This window comes from Accipiter gentilis, chromosome 1 (genome assembly GCF_929443795.1).
Source record: "Accipiter gentilis chromosome 1, bAccGen1.1, whole genome shotgun sequence".
NCBI lineage: Eukaryota > Metazoa > Chordata > Aves > Accipitriformes > Accipitridae > Astur > Astur gentilis.
In genome coordinates, this window is record NC_064880.1 from 15034515 (window position 1) to 15059608 (window position 25094).

Here is a 25094-nt window from a genome sequence, read left to right on the forward strand (position 1 = left end):
AACTAAAACATTAAAAAAAAAAAAAAAATAAAAAAAAAGGCAGAAAGAAAGGAGATTGAGATGAGGCTGAAACTCTTTGGTTCAGAAAAAATAGTGTATCTGCAAAGTGCTCAACGGGTTTTCAATTCTGGATCCACCCTCTCTGGCCCAAGATGGGCTGCTACGAAGCAGAGCCAGTGGCAATGATTTTTTGGGGCTATTGCTCCAAGCACCCCAGATGCTGTGGAAACACTGCCCACCCATGACTGGCAACTCTTCCATGTAAACCCCCAGAAAAGCTGATCTGTGCCCATTGCTCCTCCCTATGATCCCAGACCTTGCCCCACCACTGCCTTGGTGCTTGAGGAGAGCCACGGGATCCCTCAGCAGGACTGTCTGCCTAACGTTGCTGGATTTGGATGAATCAGATCCCTTCTACAGTCTGAGCCAGCATTTTGTGGAAACCTTGCACAAACATCTGTGATGGGATCTGCAGGGCTTCCCCCTCATTTTACCCAAACACATGCTCCAGCTCACTGTGCATGGTCCTTGGGGGGTCCCGCTGCCATCAGCTTTTCTTTTTTTTCCCCATTTGTTTTTTAGACTTAATGCCCTGAAAGGGTGAAGGGAAAAAAACCAAGCATCCTCATGTTGCTTAGCAATCCCACTTGCCGTAGATACCGCTCTTCCTACTCCCATTCTGCGCAGCAGCCAGTCCTGCAGCATCCCGGTGGGAGCCAGGAGTAAAGTACTCCTGGGTGGGAATAAGGGCACTACCGCGACTCCTTGGGAAATAATGAAGTAGCACAGCATGGAATGGAGATGGTGCTTAATTAATAATGAAGAAAATAATAATACGTGGCACGTATAGTGCTGTACTTGTTCCAAGCACTGTACAAACATTAACTACAGTAATTAAGCTGTAATTAATTAGAGTAACTACTAATCAGTGTAAATAATGATGCATCTGGAGGTAGCAAATGGAGTTTGTGAACTGAAAGCAAATTTTCATGTTCAGGAAATGGCATCAAATATAAAATGGCACTAGTAAAAGGCAAAACCAGATGGAGGTTAAAGCAAGAGCCTGAGAGTTCAGTCGGTCCACAACAGCCCCCCAAAAGGGAATCCTGGTTTGGCAGGTATCTTCTCACAAAGCAAAGCTGATTTACTGCTGAGGAACTCCCTGGGCAGCCCATCTCATCTGTAGGACTTTCTTGGAGAAGATCAGGTTCAAGACCATCTAAAGAACCTGAAGGTGCACAAGTCAATGGGACCTGATGAGCTGCATCTGCAGGTCCTGAGGGAACTGGTGGATGAAGGGGCTAAGACACTATCCATTGTATTTGAGAAGTTGTGGTATCCAGGCAAGTTCCCACTGACTGGAAAAGGGGAAACATAACCCCCATTTTTAAAAAGGAAAAAAAAGGAAGAGCTGGGGAACAACAGGCCAGTCAGTCTCACCTCTGTGCCCTGCAAGATCATGGAGCAGATCCTCCTGGAAACTATGCTAAGGCACATGGAAAATAAAGTGGTGATTGGTGACAGCCAACATGGACTAAGGGCAAACTGTGCCTGACAAATTTGGTGGCCTTCTATGACAGGGTTACAGCGTTGGTGGATAAGGGAAGGGCAACTGATGTCATCTACCTGGACTTGTGCAAAGCATTTGACACGACAGCCTTGCCTCTAAATTGGAGAGACATGAATTTGATGGATGGACCGCTCAGTGGATAAGGAATTGGCTGGATGGTCACACTCAAAGGGTTGCAATCAACAGCTCGATGTCGGAGTGGAGAGCAGTGACGAGTGGCATTCCTCAGGGGTTGGTCTTGGGACCAGCACTGTTCAACATCTTTGTTGGCGACATGGACAGTAGGATTGAGTGCACCCTTGGCAAGTTTGCTGACGACACCAAGCTGTGTGGTGCAGTCAACACCCTGGAGGGAAGGGATGTCATCCAGAGGGACCTTGACAGGCTTGAGAAATGGACCAGTGCAAGCCCCATGAAGTTCAACAGAGCCAAGTGCAAGGTCCTGCATGTGGGTCAGGGCAATCCCAAAACCAAATACAGGCTGGGTGGAGAATGGATTGAGAGCACCCCTGCGGCGAAGGACTTGGAGGTATTAGTGGATGAAAAACTGAATATGAGGCAGCAATGTGCACTCACAGCCCAGAAAGCCAACCGCATCCTGGGCTGCATCAAAAGAAGCGTGACCGGTGGGGTCAAGGGAGGATACTCTACCCCTCTACTCTGCTCTTGTGAGACTCCACCTGGAGTTCTGTGTTCAGCTCTGGGCTCCCCAACATAAGAAGGACCTGGACCTGTTCGAGTGAGTCCAGAGGAGGGCCATGAAGATGATCAGGGACCTGGAGCACCTCTCCTATGAGGACAGGCTGGGAGACTTGGGGTTGTTCAGCCTGGAGAAGAGAAGGCTCCGGGGAAACCTTATAGCAGCCTTCTAGTACTTACAGGAAAGATGTGGAGGGACTCTTTATCAGGGAGTGTAGTGATAGGAAGAAGGGTAATGGTTTTAAACTGAAAGAGGGTAGATTTAGATCAGATGTAAGGAAGAAGTCCTTTACTGTGAGGGTGGTGAGGCACTGGAACAGGTTGCCCAGAGAGGTTGTGGATGTCCCATCCCTGGAAGAGTTCACGGCCAGGTTGGATGGGGCTTTGAGCAACCTGGTCTAGTGGAAGGTGTCCCTGCCTGTAGCAGGGGGGTTGGAACTAGATGATCTTTAAGGTCCCTTCCAACCCAAACCATTTTATGATTCTATGATTTCCAAGCTCCAAGCCTGCTCCTCCCATACCAGCTGCATTGCTGCATTCACCAATGCTGCAGAGAGTCAGGGGCTGAAGCAAGGACTGGGATGGGGAATTGGGAACTTGAGGGATGATGATCAGCAGAGCAAAATACACCACAGATATATAATTTGGGTTGGGTTTTTTTTGCTGGTTCACACTCTTTATATTTAACAAAATAATTTTTTTAATAATATAGTCTTTTACACATCAAATATTGTTTCTAGACCCCCCCCCCCTATTTTTACAGAATATTTTTTTTCTCACTAGTTTCAGGCACACTATTGTTTGAAAATTTTGAAACTGGATAGTCATTGACAGGCAACAGCTTACAAAGAAATGTGGTGACGACTTCTTTAATGGTACCAGCTCAACTCGTAGGAAGCCAATGCTCAGCCGAGGTATGGCAATCACTGTGCTAGTGCTTGTCCTAACCCCTGCCCTCCGGTAAAACGCAAAAACAGGGAAGAAATAAAAATTTAAAGGCAACAGTGTGCATAAACCGAGACTGACCACGCTGATCCGCTTCAGTGGAGGATGCTGTAAGGAGGATTTGGTGCCATTGCTGTTAAAAGCAGGTGCTGGACTGAAGTCTGAACAAAATAAACACCATCACCCTAATGGCCATGACCAAAAAGCAGCAAACCAAGCGTGGACAGGGATGGGAAAGGCTCCTGCACTCACTTGGGCAGGGCAGAGTGGGGAAATGACATTGGTGGCTTTTCTCTCACAGTATCGCTTGGAAGCTGCAGCCCGAGAAAGCAAGAAATGCCAGTGTGAAAAAGCCCAAAGGGGACCCTTGGCTGCTGGCAGGGACTCCCAGCAGGCAGCCACGCAGCCATTTTCTAGAGACCTTTCCCCAGAAGCCGATACCTGTAGATGCAGCCAGCCCATCCCCAGCCCCCCGCGCACCCTGGCTTGCTTTATCCCCAGCAGTACCGATGCTCCAATGCTCCTGGGACTCAGGGAGAGTCAGGGCAGCTCCCTTGTGCTGCAGCAAAGGGTCTTACCCACCAGACCTGAGCCGGTTTAGTGCCGGCCCAGCAATGGGACAGGTCTGGAAACCTCCCTAAGGGTGGTGGGCAGAGTGGGGGTATCAGATATTTTAATTTTGACTTGTGGCAGCCAAGTCCCGCTATTGCTGAAGTCAATGAAACAGTGCCCTTGGCTCCAGCAAGAGCAGTCCCGGTGCCAGCAAAACAGGGCTGGGGCAAGGGCAGGCGAGCGCCTGCTCAGCCCAAGGGCCAGAGGGGCTGTGGCACAGGTGAGACCCTCCTCCCTCTGCTCCACCACTGACTCCCCGGCCAGGCGTTACAGAGAGACAACCCAGGGAAGATGTTGCTTTCTCGGTGCCTTTCCAACGCCTTCTGGTTCTGCCCGCGCAGCCGGTGTTGGCTCATGCTCCCATCATGGTCACAGTGACTGTGTAGGTGTCTTCAACTTTATTGTCCCCACTCAGTGGAGAAAGTGTAACACAGATACAGCTTGTGTCTTGGGTGTCCGGTCGTATACCTGTGCATCTAACTCAGTCATTCTGAAGGTTACATTCCAGCTGGGTTGTTTGTTTTTTTTTTAACCCCTTTTCCCCCCTCTTAATTTCTACCTCCCTCCTGTCCTTAGCAGCCTCCCCTTACAGACACGATAAAAATGATCCATCGCTTCACTCATAGCTGTATTGCCCCGATGATCCCAGCTTAGGAAGAGGCTTAAAAAAAAAAATAAATTTAAAAAAATCACAATAGCAAAAAAAACTTAAATAAATCAATGTGAAAAACCCCGTGATCCACATTGTAGAAAGTGAGAGCGGTGAATCAATCAGCATCTCAGAGGCATCACCAGTCCAAAAACTAGCGTGGGCCATTTTTCTTCTTTCCTCCCCAAATCTGACCACCGCATCCCTACCAAGCACTGATATTACAAAAGCAGAGTTGATACCTAGATACTGGATACATAGTGCGTAAAGTGAGAGAAGAGCAGGAGGGGGGGGGGGCAGGGAGACACTTCCCCATGGGTAAAATCTCTGCTTGTGTGAAACCCTCGCAGGTTTTGCTGGTGACCCTGTTGCAGCTGGCGGGAGGTCAGATGCGTGTGCAGCCGTTCCTTCGTCATTGGTGTCATCGTCATTGGCGGGTTGTTTGGCTGGCGGTGCCACCGGCAGGGGGGGGTTTCTGCTACAGAGCCTGCTTGCCCTGGCACTCGCGCTTGGAGCACTGCGCCGGCTTCCACCAGTCCCCGTTGTGGCAGTGGCAGATGTTACAGTCGTCCACCTTCACTTCAATGCCGGCGGGAATTATTGTGGTTCCTGCAAAGCAATTTGGACCTGCAAAAACACACGGAAGTAATAGAAATAATAAATACTTTTTTTGTTTTTTAAATTGGGTGTAGCAGGTCTGCTATAACTGCCTGGGAGCAGGCAGGTGCTCAGCCCAGCCCCTTGCTGTGCTCCAGCCGCAACGTTGCCACTGCCGAAATCAGCAGCGATGCTCCCAGCCTGCTCAGCACCAAGCCTTCTCCCCACGCCTATCACTTGTTGCATTTTTTTTTGCCTGCCTTCAGGCACTGAAGGAAAAAACCAGCCTTGAAACTTCTAAAGGAAAAAAAACAGCCTTGAAACTTTCCTTTTTGTGTTTCTGTACCAAACCCCTAGTACAAATGGCATCAGATGCTCCATTGATGCACCTGGCTTTTGCTACTCATTTGCCCACTAATTTAGCATCTCTTTTTCCTAAAATTTGGCTGTGAGACAGGTAAGACCATGAGGACAAGCATCAGGACACAGCCCAGCCTTTGCTGCTCCAGCCTGGTGTGCTCGTGCCGAGCTGTAGGGACTGGAGACAATTCATCCCCCAGGACCACGGCAGCCATGCCTGAACACCCAGCAACCCCAGGGACCCCCACCAGCTCGGGGCTATTAACCATAAATGATTTATAGCATCCAATTAACAAAAATAATTCTCCGCCCAAATAAGCTTTCTGATCAAATCTGGTTTTTCTCAAGGTCGATTCCTTTAATCTGCTCATTATTGGTAATTTTTTTGGCTTCTTTGTTATACAATATCAAAGCTGAGCAGCAAGTCAGCACAGATCTTATTTTCCTCCTTGTCATAAAAGCCCCACAAATACCCATTGCCCAGCTGTCCCTCTGCAAACCCTCTCCTCCTCCCCTCTCGCTCCCGCATCTGTTAGAGCCAGGAATTAATGTCAGAGCCAGCAGCACACAGAAAAAAAATCGAGGCGGTCGCATTTGTGGCATCAGGGAAGCGTGAAGACATTTGAAAAGTGTCTCATGGCTCAAGTGCTGCTCCGAAATGTCACCTCTCGGCTGGCCACCGGTTTTAATCTATGCCTCCGGTGCACGAGATGCATTCGAAAGATGAGAGCGTGTACAGACATGAAATTACAGGCAAGTTGTTAGTGCTTAAAATAAGGCTTAAGACTAATGGGAAAACAGGGTTTGAATGGGAAAATAGGGTCCCTATGTGGCTGGGAACAGGGTGAGCTGCAGCCAACCCAGTACTAAGGTCTCACATTTTATAGTCCTGGAGAACTACTTATTTCATCTTGCTGATTTATTAGTGCCCTGACTTTATTAAGATGCTCCTCAGGACCCTATGTTTAGGCTCAACAGGCCATGAGTTTGACAGGGCTGGGCTTAACCAGACGTAGGCAAGTCAGGTTGCTACTGAGCCAAACAGTGCCTGAATGTTGTTTGTGTTTAAGTAAGTGACCTCCTGCCTTTATTAAAGGCCTCTTCAAATACAGATCAGCTCTACAGCAACTTTTCACATCTATCTTACTGAAGTCACAACAGAAGGGCCTGAAAAAGATGCCTCTGATGGCTCCTGTACCAGAATTTGGGGTGACTGGGTATACCCCAGAGCTGCTGCTTCCTTCTATGGGCAGGACCTGGGACGGCAGGCTGTGGTGCTGGGATGGTCTGTGTGTCTCCATGAAAGGAGGATGATGTCTCCTCCTTTGCCTGGCCAGCACGCGAATCTGTCAGGATGCCAGGAAGAAGCTGGCTTTTGCTCCAAAGAAGGAAATTCAACACCACTTGCTGAGCTAAGAGTTCAGGCTACACTGGTCTGCTGGCAGTTGAGGAGCAGCGCACTGGGCATGGGAATGTTTTAAGTCTGCTTTGAGCTGGGCTTTGGGCTGGACAACCTCCAAAGGTCCCCTCCAACCTTAGTCATTCCATAGTGCAAAGAACTTCAAAGCCAAGAGTTACCAGCCAAGGACACACAGCACTACAGAAAAGCCAAACGCTACGTATGCACACGTATATACTAATATGTTTTTCTTTACAAGCACGTGGTTGAAAAAGTCATGACCTTTTTTGGTCATGAACTGAAGATTTCCAAAGTTGGCATCTCTCTGGAAGACACAATCTTGGTTGGAAAGGCTATGATCCCAACTGTGGTATATCTTTGGCAACCCTCTGAAGTTGTCACTTCTTCCCAGGGCTTTTGGGTCCCTGCACTGGCTGTGCCGCTGCCTCTGCTCTTCATCACAGATTTTAATTCTCTGCTTTGTCAAGTCTGGTAGGTGTTGTGTTATGACACCCAGCATGGGCTTCGCCATCAGGTCAGCTCATTTGCTGCCGTTAAATGCCCAGGGTTCAATTGCAATGCAAATGCCAATAATTGTAGCTGGCAGTATTTAACACTGAAGTAAGTGCCTGTGCCTCTTTAATAGGATGGTCTGATTGCCTGCTGATGGCGGGGATGCCCAGGATGAGCAGCCTTCACACGACAGCCTGCTCCATGCTCCCAGAGCAAAAATCCCTTTTCGTTAAAATTTAAACAAAAAGCTTTCTCTGGAGATTAGGGTGGCAAGGAAAGGGAAAGATTGTTTTGTCTCTTGTTGCCCAGTGGCTGCCTGTTAATCATCTCATTTGAGAAGCCAATACTGCCTTGACACCCACACACATCTCCAGACACAGCCTTCTCCGGGTGCTGAATGACAGCAGATTTATAGCACCACCAGCCTATTCAATGTGCCTGAAAACACACAGGAGGCTGGCAGCGACGGGAGCCAGCATGTTTTCTCACTCGCAGGTGGGCCGGCCTTCGTTGCCCGGCCTGGGTTTGGGGACTCAGCGTCCTCCTCACAGGGTTTTGGTTGCATCCCTGCACTGAAATGCTGCAGGGGCAGAGCATGGCTCGGAGTCACAGTCAGCCTAGGGTGAGTGAGTTGGGACTGGCTGATGGGGTACTGCCAGCTGGGGTAAAGCTTATTTTTCCTTGCGTCCTACTCATCTGTCATCCCACGGCTGCTCCATCAGCCCTTCCTCCTCCTCCCAGCAGCCCCAGGTCCCTTCTCCCTCTTGACCAGGAGGGTCATCTGGAAAAAAAAATAAATCATTAAACACCCCTCATTAACGTCCCTATCCCAGAGCCGAGAAGCAGAAAGCAGACACCATGATGAAAAGAGGAGATGGATGAGGGGGATGTACTAAAAAGCATCACCTATGTCTTTGAGGTCCCCAGCGAAGAGGGGATCGCTCACTTTGGGGACAGTACCACAGCAGCAACGTCACTGCCCCAGCCAAGGCCATAGGGCAACTCTGCAAAATAGTAATTAAACACTAATAATCTCCCCCTCTGATCTCTGGCATCTATTGAGCCAGGAAGGACCTGGCAAGCGGCCCCGCATCTAACAGAAAATCCTTGGGATGCTACCACCCCCCTCAAAGGGGCTGGGTAAGGGGAAGAGGAAAAATTACAGCTATTTTGGATGAATCATAGGGACTAAAGGCTGCGAGGAACATCGGGGGACAGCCAAACAAGCCCTGGGCTGGCCAGCTAAACATCACCTGAACACACCTAAGGAAGGAGCCGTATTCAGAGGCTGAACCATGGGAAAAATTACAGCAAGTGGGTTTGTTTTCCTTCTTCTTCGCTTTTAGCAAAATGGATGAAAACCTGGCTTTGGGCTCTACTGACATCTGCCCTCCTATGCGATGTTTTGGTGCCGTTTCAGAACATCCATCTCTTCTGTCAGATCTTAGTACTTTTAATTTAGGCCAGCACCACCACTGCTCTGGACCTTTCTTTTCCCCAGCACTCTCTCAAAATAGCCACCTCTGCATTGCCAGAGTGAAATTTTTCCTTTTGCACACCACAGCAAGCTGGATGGAGCATTTTTGCATCCTTTCTACCCTCCCTGCTCTCCCCACCACTATAGAAACATGGATTTCTAATGGAAGGCAGAATTTCCACACTCCATTTGTGATAATTCAACTTCAGTTCTCACTGCCTGAAAACCAATTTTCCAGCACAATCACTATCAGGCAGCCCCTCTTCCTATCTAAACTTCTCCCACCTTCATATTGGAAAAGGGGATCCTGTTTGTCCAAAATGGGATGCAGTGAGTATCTATCACACCTGCGGGAGAGGCATGAGAAAGATGCACTTGGAGACGGACACTGCACTGCTGAAATTTAGTGGAAAATACGCCTCAGACAAGTGGCATTTTCTATGCAACGGCACAAGTCACCAGGGAGTTTACCAGCAACCTCGGGTTTTATAGAGCCGACAGCTAATGCATTGCCTGAGATAACATCCAGCACCTGGGGATGCTACGTGGCTTTGCGATGTGCCTTAGAGGAGCTGCAGTCCGTAAAGCCACAACTGGATTCACAGCAAGGAACCAAGTCCTTTTTTTTTATTTGCAGCAGAGCTAACTGGACTTCTTTAAGGTCTCTAATATTTATTTCCCCTCCCTTAGATCAGCCTCCCAACATTTCAAAAGCTCAGTGCCCCAACCCCATGCTTCTGGGGACTGTCCTGAGCTCTTCCCACTGTGGCTTTGTGCTGCTCGAAGGAGCAGCCCGAGACCAGGATCTGCCCAATTGATGTAAAAAATCACAAAGAATGAGACAGAACAGCACAGCAATGTGGGGGTTTTTTTATTATTATTCAAAGGAAGATGCTGCTCAGAAACATTTGATGATATGTCAAGCACATCAAGAAAGTTACTTATGATAATAGCAGTAGGAACAAGAAGCTGCTTTGGGCAAGGGCTATCGTCCTGGTCTTTGTAAAAGCATCTTAAACCACAACCGCAATGAAAACGGGACAGTAATCACCCTCTTTTCCTTGCTCAGGAAGACTGATGGGAGAAGTTTGCTGCTCCCACAGACAACGTAATTGTGAGATCTGCTTTGCTTAACATAGTTAATACTCATAAAAGACCACAGCACTCCAGGCTGTTTGCTAGAACAACTGTGAAGATTTTTATGGAGATATATTAGGGACATTTGGATGCTGTTTTGATGGGAGAGATGTAGAAAAATCATACACGGTTTGTTGTTTGGGAAGAGTGACAGCAAATTTTGCAACCGTACATGCAAGACCAGACACCTGGGTGATGACCCACGTTGTGCTGCTGAATTGCACCCCTGGTATGGAGGGAATACATCTAATCCCATGTGCAGGCATTAATGCACACCTGCTACATCATGCAATGCTACCCAAGGGTGTGAGATTAAGTCCTCTTGGGACTCAGTGGCACGATGGTGCTTTAAAGAAACTCAGAAGCCCCCTGATCTGATGCTCCCTATCACGCTGGAAAAAAACCCTCACAGCCCAAATGCAAGAGGAGCAGCCATTCTAGCTCATGAGCACACTGCATCTTCTGCACTGTCCCCACCACAGCACTATGGGGTTGCGGAAGAAAACATGTGAATCCAAGAGCACCCTGCATGAATGCTGAGTTAATGATGGAAATAGCAGGAGCATGGGGTATGATGCTCTCCGACATCACAAGCATACAGCGTCACACTGATGCTTTGGACTCATTTGGTGCTGAACACCAGCCCAGCTACTGGGGGCTGCGGGCTGCAGGCTGTTCTCAGTTGCTTCACAGGTGAGTTTTGCCCATGGCTTACAGCAGCTCTGAATTTAGTGTTGTCTGTGCAAAGAAGCAATAAAAGGAAATCAAATGTTAAGCACCGCAGCAAGCACGAATCACTTCAGGCCAACTGTGATATTCAGATTTGCCCTGAATAGCATCTTGCACCAAGCGAAGCTCATCACCTTCACCAGAACTTCTAGTGGTACAACATCCTATTTCAGCAAGGAGCAGTATTTTCCTCTTAGTTAAATATTTTCTGATGATAATCCTATGTCTCCTGCCACTCCTTTAAAAGCCTCCCAATCCCTTTAGGAAATATTAATGCTGACTCCAAGAGAATTTAGCTTATTCAGTCAATGGATAACATCAAGGAGAGAGGCACTGATGACTACATTTACCACCTTGCACCAGTAGTTTAGATAGATAGACGCTAAAGAGCAATTCAATTTAGCCAGCCATCCCTCAGGCTCCTGTGTGATGTGCCCCACAATTAAAGTTGCAAGGGATAAGCAGAAGGTGGTGGTGTTTCCCAACAGTATTTAGGAATAGATACAGCCTGAAAACATCCCCATGGACGCTCACTCAGCTGAATGAGTCTTGATGGCTTTGCTTTTGGAGCTCGACCACAAATGCAACAGGGCATGGGCATTTACTGCTAGCAATCTGTGTTGAGCTGGGGGAGCCATTTCTAGTGAACATGGCCAAGTGTCTTCTCAGTGGGAAGGCGGATTTTTCTTTGCATGTCTCCACAAAACAAGTATCTCATAGTCTTCACCATGACCATCCCACACCATAAGCCATGAGGTCTCCAGTGCCGGTGTCCAGCACTCCCAGCACCGCTCAGCTGAAACAACCACTTGCAAAGCAACTACCAGGTGAGGATTACACCCTGAAAACCATACAAGGATGCTCGTGGACAACTCCCCAACAGAGAAAGAGGCAAAACACAGCAGAAATACAAGTGATCCCCAGGCTCTGGCACAGAGGGCAGAAATCACCAGCTGCCTGCACCTTGGGACTTTTTCCAAGTCCAGGCTGAACAATGCGCTCAGTGGGGGGGAGAAAAAACAGCATCTTGTTTTTTAATGACGGCCTCTGTTTCTGGAGGTTAACACAGCTCCTCTCTGCTGATCCTGCAGGATATTTTCAAATGTTCATTTAGCTCTGTCAATGCTATTTATGCGTTCACTTCGGATTGCAAGAAAAGAGCTCAATTTGTGGCTTTAATTAACGAGTCGAGAAGGGAAGAAGTCTTGTTTTAGCTGCCTGGTATTGAGACTGCCTGCCCCCTCACCCGGGGGGGGAGGAGGAGAAGGCAGCGGGTGAAGCTGGAGGTGAGACATAAAGAAGTCAGCTGCTGATGCTGAGCTTTGCCTTGTTGAAAATTAAATTTGGTGATGCTCTGCAGCGGAGGCTGAAAACCCCACCAAAAGATAACAATCCTGGAGCTTTATTTGTGTTAGAAAGAGGCCGAAGCTGAGCGTGGCTGAAGCCTGAGGGTGCGTGGGAAAGAGGGCTGCCATGACTATGGCTTAGGGGGGTGTGAATTTACACCCCGATAACACCCAGGTCTGATCCCTGGTCTGTGGTTAGTTGCTTCCTGGTGGTGGCAGGCTCTGCCTCCTCCCTGGACCCAGAGGTGATGTCCATGTCCCTCAGGCTATGGAGGACACAGCTCTTTGCAGATTAGAGGACATCTGTTTATCCCACGTTCCCAATACATACGCCAGGTGAAAATATCCTCCTCTGGACTCCCCTACAACCCAAGTCCAACCCCACCCAGCCTGCACAAAGGCTCCTGCAGGGCTAGCAGGCCAGTGCCCCCATCCAAATCGCCAGCAAGACTTTGAAAGCCCCTTTCCCAGACCACTCACCCTCTCCAGCAGCAGACGCGCTCTCCTAAACTGCCTGCACACTAACATGGAAGCTGCATCAACACCTCAGCCACCACCCCAATAAAATCTGGATGCTGTTCCATCTTCAGGAGGGACTAGGAGTTGAGCCTACCAAACCCCGCCAGCCTCAGTGCTGCAAATTAAAAATCCCTACAGTGAGCAGGCAGGGGGATGCTGGAGGTGTCAGTCCTCGCTGCTGTAAGCAAAACACTTTGCAGAGCCATCTGCCACCCCAAATGCTAATCTGCTGCACGTCTCAACTTGGAAGCGCTGCATGCTGGAGCACGTCAATGTTTTCAGCGTGGGTAGGTGAAAGTTGGTCACCAGCACAAACAAGCCATCGTCTGCTCATCCCACCCTGCACCACCGCAGACCTGTTGGATGGCAATAACACCCTGCGGGTATAAGGAAGCCTACCCAGTGTGGCAGCTGCCAGAAACGTGGCATCTCCATCTGGCAGGTGAGGGAGCTCCGTCTCGCGGTGGGGCGGGCGGTGAACAGCGGGGAAGAAGGCAAAAGAGGCGCTGCTTTTTTGGCAACAGGCCCACAAGAGAGCGGAGGCTGGGATGAAATTGCTGTGGGTTTCGTCCCATCCTCCTCCACGAGTTGAGGGACAAAAACCAAGGCAGGCATGGAAAGCTTTGAGGAGGAGATGCGAGTGAGCACAGGGCTAGTAATGGCCCCAGCAGCCCCCCGGCCCCTCTGCCATTCAAAAGCTCAGGAATTGCTCTGGGCCCCTTTTTTTGGTTGCTGTTGATATTTTAAAATCCCCAAAGTGTTTCATGGACCTGAAGTAACTTAGGTATGTGTATATATACATATAAGCAAAGCCAAGGAAGTCTGAAAGATACATTTCCCACAGCCTTTTTTTGTTGTTCATTTGCTTTCAGCCAGTGTTCTCCTGGAAGGACAGGAGGTTTGTGCAAGCTTTTCCACCAAATCTCAGCCTGCTCCAGTCCTCATTCACCGGCGCAGTCAGTGCAAAGAGCTCCTGGTGACGTAGGTATGTCACTCCTGCCCTCTTTGCTACAAGGAACCAAAATACGGATACATGCAACGATGGACCAAGTGATGTTTCTGTGACAAGGCCACCTTCTGCCTGGGATGTTTCCACTTTTAGGCAGAGTATTGCAGGATGATGGCTCTTAGTCATGGTAACAAGTGTCACCTCCTCGAGGTGACCCCAAGGTGGAAGGTTCACTCTTCCTTTGAAACCTTCTCCAGCCACCCACAGAGAGATGGCACCTCCAGTAAATATCTCCACTTTCACTCTGTTGTCTAAAATGTTGCAAAATGAGAACCTTTTCTTTTTTTATTTGTGGACAAACCACACTGGCTCTGGCTAAAAGCTCCCTGGAGTCAACTGGTGACATGTCCTAGCCATCCATGAGCTTTCAATCTTGCCCCAAAGAACTAATCTCCTCCGAAGCTGATCTGCAGCTGTTTTCCATCGTTCCTGCGTATTTCACTCCTCATAGGACGATGCTAACAGCCCTTCTCAAACACTGCCTATTTACATGAGAGATTTTTCCAGCCATAATTCACATTGCTGGGTGCCTGAAGATGCCTAAAAGTTATTTAATCTCTGCATTAAAAATATATATATATATCTGCAGTATCCTTCTCCAATCTAAATCCAAGTTGCTCACTCTAAGCAAGCCCTACATCATTAAAAGGAGTGCATTAAAAGGAGAGATGGAGCTGAAAAGCTAAATTCAGGGCAACAGGAGCCTTTCCACTGACTTTTGCCAGCGACGAAGCCAGCACAATAAATAAGATAAAACACAAGTGCAGCTCTCAGGCAGCCCAGCGGGACAGGGATCTCCTGGTGGCCCCATGTCACCTTCTGGCTCTCCCCATGCAGTGATGTTCACATCATCCGGACTTTGCTCAGACAGCCCCAAGAATCCACTGCCTTGGAGTCTAATGAATGCAGGGGACCCACTCGAGTTCCCTGAATTATGACCTGGCTCCCAGTGACACAGAGTGATTTAATCCTCACTGCTTTGCACCGTGGTTAGAAAATTACCAATAGCTCGTTATCCATCTTAATCAGGAGCAGCAAACAAATGAGGGCCAGGGAGACACCCGGAAGGGAATACACCACATTACTCCTCCTTATTGATAGCGCAGTTACTTAATTTGATGTGGAGACATAACTTCAGGCATCACTAAATACTGGAGCAGGAATGTTTTGGCGCAAGGAAGATCTATGGGTGCAATTTAAAAGCAGTCTGTTTAGAAGCGGTGACCTCTACCAGAACCGATACAGATCTGAGCTGTCCAGACAGGCTTCAGATTATCACTCAGCAAGTTAAATAAAGACAGCAGCTCTTCGACAGTTAAAAAACACCAGCTGAAAACTGCAGCCCCACTTCTTTCTTCATCCGTTGTGCTTGTGGGACGAGCGTGACGATGGGGGACCAAGCCCAAGGTTGATGGTCACCTCCAACCTGTCCATCCCTGGGCAGTGACATTGTTTTGCTTTCTGACACACAGCACTGCCTGTGCTGGGACGGCAGCAAAGCCCTAGATTAGACATTTGGCATGGCTTGCTGCGGGGAAGACAGCATGGAGATGATGGAGAAAAAGCACATGTTCAGTACAGGCATCTGCAGAAGTCATAATAATTTCTGCAGAAATCAGATCAGTGGTGCCAATGACTGACAGCCGACGTTGCCACTGGTGGGCACAAGGGAATGCCAAACTGGGCAGTTCCCAAGGTTAAAGCCCAGAAGGAGCGGAAATTTTCCTCCAGCAAGAATATTGTGGATTGAGATATGATAAAAAAACTGTGGGGAGTCTCAGCCGTGAGAACGAACCTTTTTAATCAGTTTTTAACAATCCAAGACTAGTGCAGATACTCTAATAAAACTGATCTGGGCACACTGAAAAAAATAGGGCAAGCACTATGTTTCACGCTGCTTTAGACTATTTGCCTCATTGTATGGGCATTTCCTCCAAGCCCATGCATCCAGCTTCTCTATTTCTGATCCCACGTGCACCAAAATCAAAGCTGGGAGCACATCTGAGTGTACTTCAAATTCCCTGCAAAACCTCCACCCCAGTTTCCCCATTTTATTGGGTTTCTAATCTAGTAGTGAGCTATGGACTGTTGACCAGCAGGATGAGGCATTGCTGCAGTGGAAATAATAGCTAATATCAAATTCATAATAATTTACCCACTCTGCTGATTGAATAATACACCCAAATTGAGAGCAGCATTGAAGTTGAATCACTGCCACCAAAGTCACGGAGGAGCCAATGCACGGCGTATGTCAGGATCAGCTCTCAGACAGCAGAAGAGCAAATCGCAGGGCTACAGACCTAGCCTTAAATATAGGGTTTCCCCCTCCCTTAAATATAAAATGCAGGTTGGCATTTTCAAAGAAGTCACCTATGGGACTTGCACACCAAATTCCTCTTCATTTTAAAAGGATCTACATGTGCAAATACCTTAATCAGCACTGAGAAGTTTAGTTTATGGTAAAAACCCACACAGACAAGGTGCTCAGCATTGCACAGGCAGATACTGTGCATATAAAACAGCTTTTTTTAATCATCAGATTTTTACTGTGTACATTCAAGGTTGAAAAAGGAAAATAGTAACACCTCAAAGACAGCAATAACCATCTATTAAGTGAGAAATGCATGTTTCAACATTTATCTGACCAAACGAAAAGGATTAGCTCTTAAAAAATCTCTTTGCAGACAGCATAAAGCTTTGGGAGAATACCATAGATTTTTTTCAAAAATATAGGTAGATTTTAATTGCAGGCAATGAAACCTACTCCTAGGTCATTACAACCTTTCAGGTAAGTAATAGGCTTTAAAAAAGTTGTCTAAATAGATATTTCCCCAAATGAACTGCAACAGCACAGAAGGTACATTAATTCTTTTAATGGTTCAAACATGGCAAATAAGGTGAGGTGGCTTTTTTTGGAGCTGGTATCGAACAGGTTAATTTAAAAGAAAACAATTAATAAAACTACCATTAAAATATCACATCAGCTGACAATATTACTGGTAAAATCAGCAGCCAAAGGCAGGAAAAGTTGGATATTCCAAGAGAATAAACCTGTAAGTGAAGAAATATATATCCAGAGGGTATATATATATATAATGTGCCGTTGTGTTTCTGCTGCCTTCACCTTGCCAGCTTGCGTCCCAAGAGCAGCCATGGGACAATGCACGCCGTGGGACAGGCTTGGTCCCGGTGATCGTGCCCTTATAGCCAGTATTTCCCACATCACCCAAGAAAGGAATTGGGATGCAGGGTGGCAAATGTGGCCAGGCACTTGGCTGGATGTTCATCCTGCCCACTGCAATGGTGCAAGGCACCGTCCTTGGACACCAGCAGGGAGCAGTAGCTCTTTGCCCACGCAGACGTGACGGGAAGCCCTTGCCTAGGGAAGCTAGTGGCAAAATAGCCCTCAATTGCCAAAGTACCGGGTCTTCACTCTCTGCCTGGGTATCTCCATTCAAAGGCGAAGGTTAACAACAAAAGAATAACAACAGGGACTTTTTCTCTGGGTCTTCTGAGCTTTTAGCCAACTTATTCACCTCTTGGTTGTGCTCGGTGTGAAAATTTAATGATTTTTATGGCCCATTTTAACATTTTTATGTCTTTTTTCTTCAGAAAAAAACCCCACATTTGGTGTAAGAATTAAAACAGTATTTCATCCTTAACTGCAATCACAGATGATGTATGGAAGAGAGCTGGCTGCATGTCAACTCAATATAAAGCCAGAATTGAATCTAACTTGGTCACTACAGCTGTGCCTGATGTTTTATGGGGTGGGTTTTTTCATATCAGTCATAAATGAAGTGGAAACTGTGGCAGTGCTAATTTTGTATAAAACAGGAGGAATAAAATGCAAAATGGGGGGGTTGAGGGGGAAGAACCAGGATTACTATGCATTTATCTGAGGTGTGCATTTAGATGTGCAGTCTACTGAAAACCCAACCCACTGCTGGATAATGAAACTACAGTGATTAATGCATGATGACAGTCACACCACCGTACACATTAGTCGCAGCAATGGTTGCCTGTTGGTATGGGTAAACCTCTGCCCAAACCCCTTACCAGGGGGAAGAAAGGGAAGAAAACACATGCTCAGGATGAACCTTCAGCTCCTGTCTGAAAAACAGAGCTTCATCGCAATCCAGATGACTGTGGGAACGTGTTGGTAGAAAAATGCCTTTATGCCTTTCCACCGTTGTGAGATAAAATGTGACACTTTGAGAGCATCAGCATGGTCCCCCTTTTTTTTTCTACCTAGCAACAGATTTTTCTGATGAAGGTTTTGAACGTGGGATTGTGTTAGAAATGGAACTTCAAAGCAAAGCAAAAACTTTTCATGTTAGAAGAGAAAGCTGCTGAAATCATTGCTTTATACTCTCGGCTCGTGTTTGAGTTGTTGGGTTTTCTGCTGCCGATTTTGAACAGAACCCCATTTTCACACTTTGTGTGACACAGCAAGCCCATCTCCTGCCGTCTTCACCACCTTTCCCATCCTCCTGGCCTCCACAAGGACAGACACAGACATGACTAGCTGCAGGCAGGCAAGACCCAAGTGAAAAGTGAATTTAATGAACACGTACGTGTATAAAAGCTAAAAGTCTAAGTCAGTCACCAAAGCTTCCCTTTCTAGTCAAAAGGATGGACTCTTCTGGAGAGTGTTTAACAGAGCCAAGTGGCATCGACCTTTGGATTTGCTTTTTTTTCACCCGTATAAACTCAGGTTGGGCTGCAGTGGCAGAGCTCCCACTTCTATGCAAATCTGTACAAATGATTGATTATCTGGAGAAAGAGAATAACCACAATGGCAGAAATATAATTTCTTAATTTGTGTGGGGAATTTAATTACCTGCCTGGGACATGGAAAAGGAAACTTGAGAAAAAAAAACCCCTCCAACCCCACCCCAAGCAACTGATAACCTTGGTGTTAGAGAGACAAGACATAGTGCTGCTGTGCCGAAATTTGCAGCTCCTGAGGGAACAGGAGGAGGAGGAAGGGGCAGCATGGATGGACCTTGAGGGCACACATGGGGAGAACAAACCACTGCAAGGATGGGCACACTTTGGTCTGATGGACAGATGAGATACGCAGAAGTTGGTGCTTCTGGAATGAACAGGCTCCTAAACCCTTCTGCTGGAACCTGCCCTAATTTCTCCAACAGCTGCAGAAGAAGCCTCAATCCATGTTTTGTCCCCCATATTTCGGTCTTCCGAGGGCCCATTATGCTACCTGAATTTAATGGTATCCATGGCATTTCCACAATGCTTTCTGATGGTGCCGTGCAAAGACTCAGGTTGCTAATAAAAATAAAATGAGTGGTGCTGGTTTTGCATGTGAATTGTTGCATTTAATGAAATCATCAAATGGAAAAGGATCATCCTTTCCTTTGCTAATAATTCTGGGTGCCGCTACAAAATGCATTACCACAATCTATGTGGGCTTTTATACTCCAGCAGAGGCCATGTGATATTATGCTGATGTGCCACGATGGCATAGTTATTTTGCAGTGTAAGGTAGCAGCTAGGAATGACTAAAGGCCAGGGAAAATTTATGGTGGACATATGTGGTTCTGCATCCCTCCCCCCCAAATTTTCAGAGTGCTTCTTTACCCTTCATTCCGCCGGTCTGCTTTTATTACTTAATTACTGGGTAAAACTATTACTTACTCTCTGGTCTCAGTAGCACCACAGTATCCGAATGGCTCGCAACCAAGAGCCTGTTATCATCACAGCATCCCTGTGGGGCAGAAAAGTGCACAGGGCAAACTGAGGCACAGAAGCAGTGCCCTGCTTGAGGGGATGCGGGTTATTAAAACTAAACCCAGCAGACAGCTATTTTTAACAAAACTTGCAGGAACATGACAGGTTCAACGCTGCAAGCTGCATTCTCAAATGCGATGGAAATTGGTTCAGACCTTACTGGCAGGGGGAAGGAACTGCGGGACAGAGCAGCAAAGGCACGGACAATGACTTCCAAATGAAATTCCCTATTTCTGAGGGTTTCCACACCCTTTAGCATGTACTCTCTGCCTTGTTTTTCCTGTATTCATTCTGTCCTTTAGAAATATTTTAAAGCCAGAAAGGGGATTTCAACATTAGAACAGCTACTGACCTGATACGAGTTAACAACTTTATAAAACACCTAAAAAAATGCTTTACTTTTTAAAAGATTGATGTTTCCTATTGTACTTTTTCAGTGCCAATTAATTACTTAATTCATTAGCAATGTAACACAAGAATAGTCTTTGAAAATCTGGTGCTTTGTGTAGATGCCTTTAATTATGGATAATTAAATACGGTGGAGGGACCTGATTATACCTCTGAGCATTTTCTAATCCGGGAAATGAAACACACTCCTATACTCTTGAATGCATGTAACAAAGGCTGAGCTCAACAACTACATGCACTAAAAAAAGATGGAAAAAAAAGCACCCCAAAATCCAGACCAGCCCCAAACCCCACAACTGAAGGAGGGCAGAAATTCCTGGGGAAGCTCGATGGCTTTGCGCACACCCTGCCTGCTTGAGTTCTCTGCACGGGGTTGTACCCAGTCCCTGCCCTGTCAGGGATATGAGCGGAAGCCCAAGCGAGCTCAACATGGAGACGCTGCAGCCAGCGAGCAAACACGGGCTCAGGGCAACTCGATGTTAACGCTTGCTAAAGTTGGGAACAGATTTCCAGATGGTCCTTTGTATGTATGGCTGCAATAGCCAAAACTGCTAAAAAGAGCAAAGCAGTCTCCAAATGAAATCAGGGCTGACCTTGGAAGATGAAAACTTGCCAACACCAGAAGTTACTCTATTAGTTTGGCTTTGCATTCCTTCCCCTTTGCTTTTTAAAAAATTTGCTCCTCTTCATTCCTCCGCAGCGATCACAGTGAGAAAGTCAGCATCCACAGGGCTATAATAAGCAGCATCGCTGTCTCAAAAAGGGTTTTCATCTCAGAAGCAAGCCATGGAAATGTTTGTTTTGAAGACTGCATCGCCCCAGCACTTTCAAGGCAGATCCCTTCCCTACCGCAGCTGAGATCCTGTAGTAGGGCCCAAGGAGGTTTATTTTTGGCTCTTTTTTGTACTCACTGGAAAAAAGCAGAGGGAAAGGAGGGGCACTGATGTCTAAATAAAGCCAATTTGTGCTGTCATGCCAGGCACCCTTGCTGTGTACGCCTTCCCTTCCTCCTCTCCCCAGCCTCTTATTTATACCACAGACAATTCCTCCCAGCATCTCTGCCCCTCCTGCGCCCTCCGCAACCCATTGCCTTCTGCCTTAATTAAAAGCCACCAATTACAGTGCCGAGAGATAAAATGAGGCCGGAGGCTTTTCGTGGCTAGCGGCTAGTCCTACTTGGCTGGCTGGGAGCTGACTTTTGCCGCTGGTAGCCCAGCCCAGCTCCCTAATGAACGGTGGGTTATGGATGCACCGAGCACATATGCTGCAGAACGGGTCCATTAAGCACTGTATCGCAAGTGAACCGTCAGCCAGTGAGACTACTTATAGAGAGCACAGGCCAGGGCTGGGTAAACCTCCAGCGGATTCTTTTGAGAGCAAACAGCATCTATTTATCGCCCCTGACTCTTATTTTGCATCCATCTTCCCTGGGCTGTGAAGTGATTGCCAAACTCCGTGAATAAACTCTGCTGTCTTTATGGAAGATGCTTCTCAGCAGGAAAATTTTGGGAGAAAAACCAGGACAGGTCCTGTGAAAGCTTAGGGGCAGGATGACATGAGGGGGGACAAATAAATGAGCTTCATACTGGCACTGATTGATCTGGAGACACAAAAAGAAGGAAAATGTCACTTCTAACATGTGGGCTGCCTGTTTGCACTACGTCGAAGTAGCAACCGTGACTTTGTGGCTGCTGATGTCCAAGTGTGGGGTGTTGCTCTGCCCCAGAGATCCTCTCCTGGGGTGCACAGCCAAAATCCTTGATGCAGCAGCTGATTTCAGCTGAGAAATGTAAAAACTCAGCCACCATGAGGTGAAATGCACAACTAGACACTACAGCATATCAGACGTGTTATCGATGCCACCCAGCGACATGGTGCCTACATAATTTGTCAGGATTACCTATCTGACGCTGCCAGAAAGGCTCCTTCCTACAGGCAAGAGGTCAGAGACTCACTGCCAGCCCCTCGCCAGGAGGTTACTTCCTCCCAGTGTGATAGCAGTGGGGGTCACACTGAAAGACAGGGGTGTACCAGACCTCACAAAGACAGCAATAACGCCTTATAAAAGGTGCCATTACTAAAGGGACATTAAAAGGTGCCATGCCTGCAAGCACCGCCAGACTCACTGCTGCTTTGATCTTACCAGTTGGGAAAGTTTTGGACATCATAATGAGCTTATGTGGGGGATTTTATTTAATCCCCACCCCCCCCACCCCCCCCCTCCCCCCCGCCCAAACAGATTAGTAGAAAACAAAAAGCCAATGCTATGTAGCCCCTTTGGTGACCCCCATGGCAGTGACCTGCCTATTAATACATACAGCGATGGACAACCATTGGGTTGGCCCCACCTAGGAGTCTATATTCAAGCAGCACATCCAATACTTGGTTTACTGCAGATTTTCCTATGTTAACATTTTGTGTACCAGAGCAGGCTATGCCTAGAAAGCCCAATCCTCAGTCAGGAAGACAAAATGCACTGATTTCCTTGACGCACCTTGAGCATCACCTTCACATCCGACAAATCCTATTCCAAGAAGGAAAAGCTTTCACACACTGCTTTGAAACCCCAGTGCATCCACAAGGCAGGGAGAGCCCAGCCTGTTTGGTGGGCACAGACTGTCCCGGCCAATCTGCTGGTGCCTGTCAGCATCCCACGTGAACCTGCCAAACGGCATCACTGCCGCTGCTCCCAATTAGCTGGTGGTCTCCTCTAATCTCGTCTCTGGCTATGGGATGGCCAAGGCGCTTTGTTTAACCTGCGATTAGGAGAGGACCTTCTTGCTTGCTCACATGTGAACCCAAGAAGGGAAAGCGCAGGCAGCGCTTCCCTGAGATGGAGAAAACAAGCAGGGGAGAAGGGGCAATGCAAACCGCAAAAAACCACTACTGCATGCCACAGAGGAGTAAGGGAAGTCCTGGTTTTGTTGCTGGGGCCTTACAATTCCTTCCTTCAAGGCCATTCCCCTTCCATCACCACTCCTTGAGCCTTTAGATCCATAGATACAACTTAGGCTAAATCTGTCAAGAAAAGTAATCACCTTTATTTCACAGGTTGACCCACTTGGGAAACCCAAAGGGCCATTTGGGCAGGGAAGTCCCTCAAGTATGGGTGAATCTGTTCAAGAAGGAGCTCTGGGAAGTTCACACCAAGCAGCGGGAAAGCTGAACCAAGCACAGCCCCTCTGTGTTTCTCAGTCCCTAACTCAGATTTTGGCAAGATCTTTTTGGCAAAAAATGGGAGCAAACCAAAGAATGCAGAGCAGCAATGTAGCGGGGAGGGCGTGCTGTACAGACCATCCTAGCCCAGATGAGCAAGCTCCATTCACAGACAAATGGACCCTGGGAGGACAGCCAGCTGTAACTTCGCCATTCGGACTCACTGTTCATCCCAAGGGGCAGCGCTGGGGCAATGGCAGCAGCACCCCCCAATTTGGAGGCGTGAGGCCGGCTTATACGGGCGCAGGAATTGGCCCTGGCTATTTTTGCTTCTAGCAACTTTGTTGTCGAGCTGTTGGGACAAATGAGAGATGGGGGGGGGCAAATCCTCAGCTACTGAAAAAGCACGGGTGTTTCTCTTGGAGCAAGGCAGCCAGGCCAATTTACACCAGTCTCAGGAACTGGATCACAGTGTATTTGCTCTCTAGGGGGTGGGGCACAAATGTAGCCAAGAAAAAAACGTGATTTCTGTGCAAACCATAGCAAATATATCTGATTGTTACTACTGTGGACATGTTTCCATTTTTAATTGCAGTTTTCCAAGTCCCTACTAATTATTGTCTGACATTTCCTGTAATAATACGTTTGTTTTTTGTTTGACACAGCTTGAAAAGTAACCAAAAATTCTGTCTCACCGCTTTCCTTGTAGCACAGCAAGGGTACCAGAGCCTCACACACATCAACTGAAGCGTGTCAAACAAAAGCAAGCTAAATTCATTCATCAATAGCTGGCAGCCACTGCCCTGATCTGTAACCCAGCGGGCAGGTCTGCGACTGCCGTGCTGTTGGGAAGGGGCCGGCGCCCACACTGCCCACGCGACTGCAGGCCTCTGCTTGCTGGGCGATAAGGGATGACACATCGGATGCTGCTGTGGACCTGGTTCAGATGAATAATCCTCATGCAGAAGGAGTCCCTTGGACGTCAGCGGTGGCTGCGATGAGTCAGAGATCAGAGAACAAGGCTTTTTCTGGATGGAACACCCAACGTTGCCTCGGCCCTCATGAAATCAGAGCCTTTGACTTGCAAACTGAGCTGGCTCAGCACCGAAACACTGCATGTCGGCTGCAGTGCATTCCCCAGCCTCTGCTCAGACACAGCCCGAGGAGCTGACGGGGGGATTATTTACTCCCCGGTTTCTGTAGTCCATTCTGTATGCGGTGAGAGCTGAGAGGGGACAGCACGAAAGCACGCTGGTATTTTGGTTCACAAGCCAGAAACCAGGCAAATGCACTGACCTGAGCTAATGAGACTCGGGAGTACTGAAGCAATATCGAACGGGGACTCTTCCACCCGCACCTCCTGACATTTCCCGTGCATTTCAATCAGATGATTATGTGCAATTCGAGGTGCTATTTTGCAAACAGCAAAGCGGGACTGATCCTGCAAGGTGCAGAGGGTTTCCCGAGAAGCGCTGGGTGCCAGCAGCCCTCTCCAGCCAAGTGTGGATGGTGGGACCCCCAAAGGCATCTAACCCCATCGTGGACCTGACTACTTACCCAGGCGAGGCTGAGAGCTGAGCAGGAAGGACATTTCCCATCACAGTCGGAGCTATTTCTGCTATTCCTCTCCCACTCAAATGGGGAGGAAAAGTCAAAGGCGCAAACACTTTCCAGTTTTAATAAAAATCAGAGCAGGTTGTCTGAAACAATTAATCGGGCAAAAAGCCCCTTCATTTCTGTCTTCCCTATTTGAAATGTTCCAAATTATAAAATAAAGATCTACATCCAAAACCATGTCACGCCCTCCACCCTCCCAGATTTGTGTCAGTTCATTTTGGAAGCACTAAAATGGGGCATCTGATCATTTCAAGGTTTTATATTTACAAACAGTGAGTTTGCTATAATTGGCCTTTTTCCCAGGGACATTTCAGTGAGTCAGCATTTTCTGACCAACATATTCCCATTTTCTTCAAATACTCTCAACCGGCTGCAGTGAAAAAAGTCCAAGCTTTGAAAGGTTGTAGAGAACTTCATGTGCTATCTTCACACAGCCCCATTTCTCTCAATAGATCCCTGTACAGGGCTTCAGTACTTTTCTTTTTGGCACATCAGCTCCTGCTCCACTTATTCTAAAAAACATGAGCTCCCCTACCAGCACTAGCTGGCACAATACATTTTTAACTGGGACAAAAATGGGGCTTAGTTGACATAAAAT

General features: G+C 47.5%; 1 protein-coding gene across 1 annotated transcript in view; it reads right to left on the minus strand.

Moving 5' to 3' along the window:
* Window positions 1–3049: 3049 nt before the first annotated feature.
* VWC2L (von Willebrand factor C domain containing 2 like) overlaps window positions 3050–25094 on the minus strand; it is a 55033-nt gene continuing 32988 nt past the window's right edge. The window contains exon 4 of the mRNA XM_049800692.1: window positions 3050–5102. Coding sequence (XP_049656649.1) covers window positions 4954–5102 — 149 coding nt within the window. The 3' untranslated portion in view covers window positions 3050–4953. The remainder of the gene's footprint in view (window positions 5103–25094) is intronic.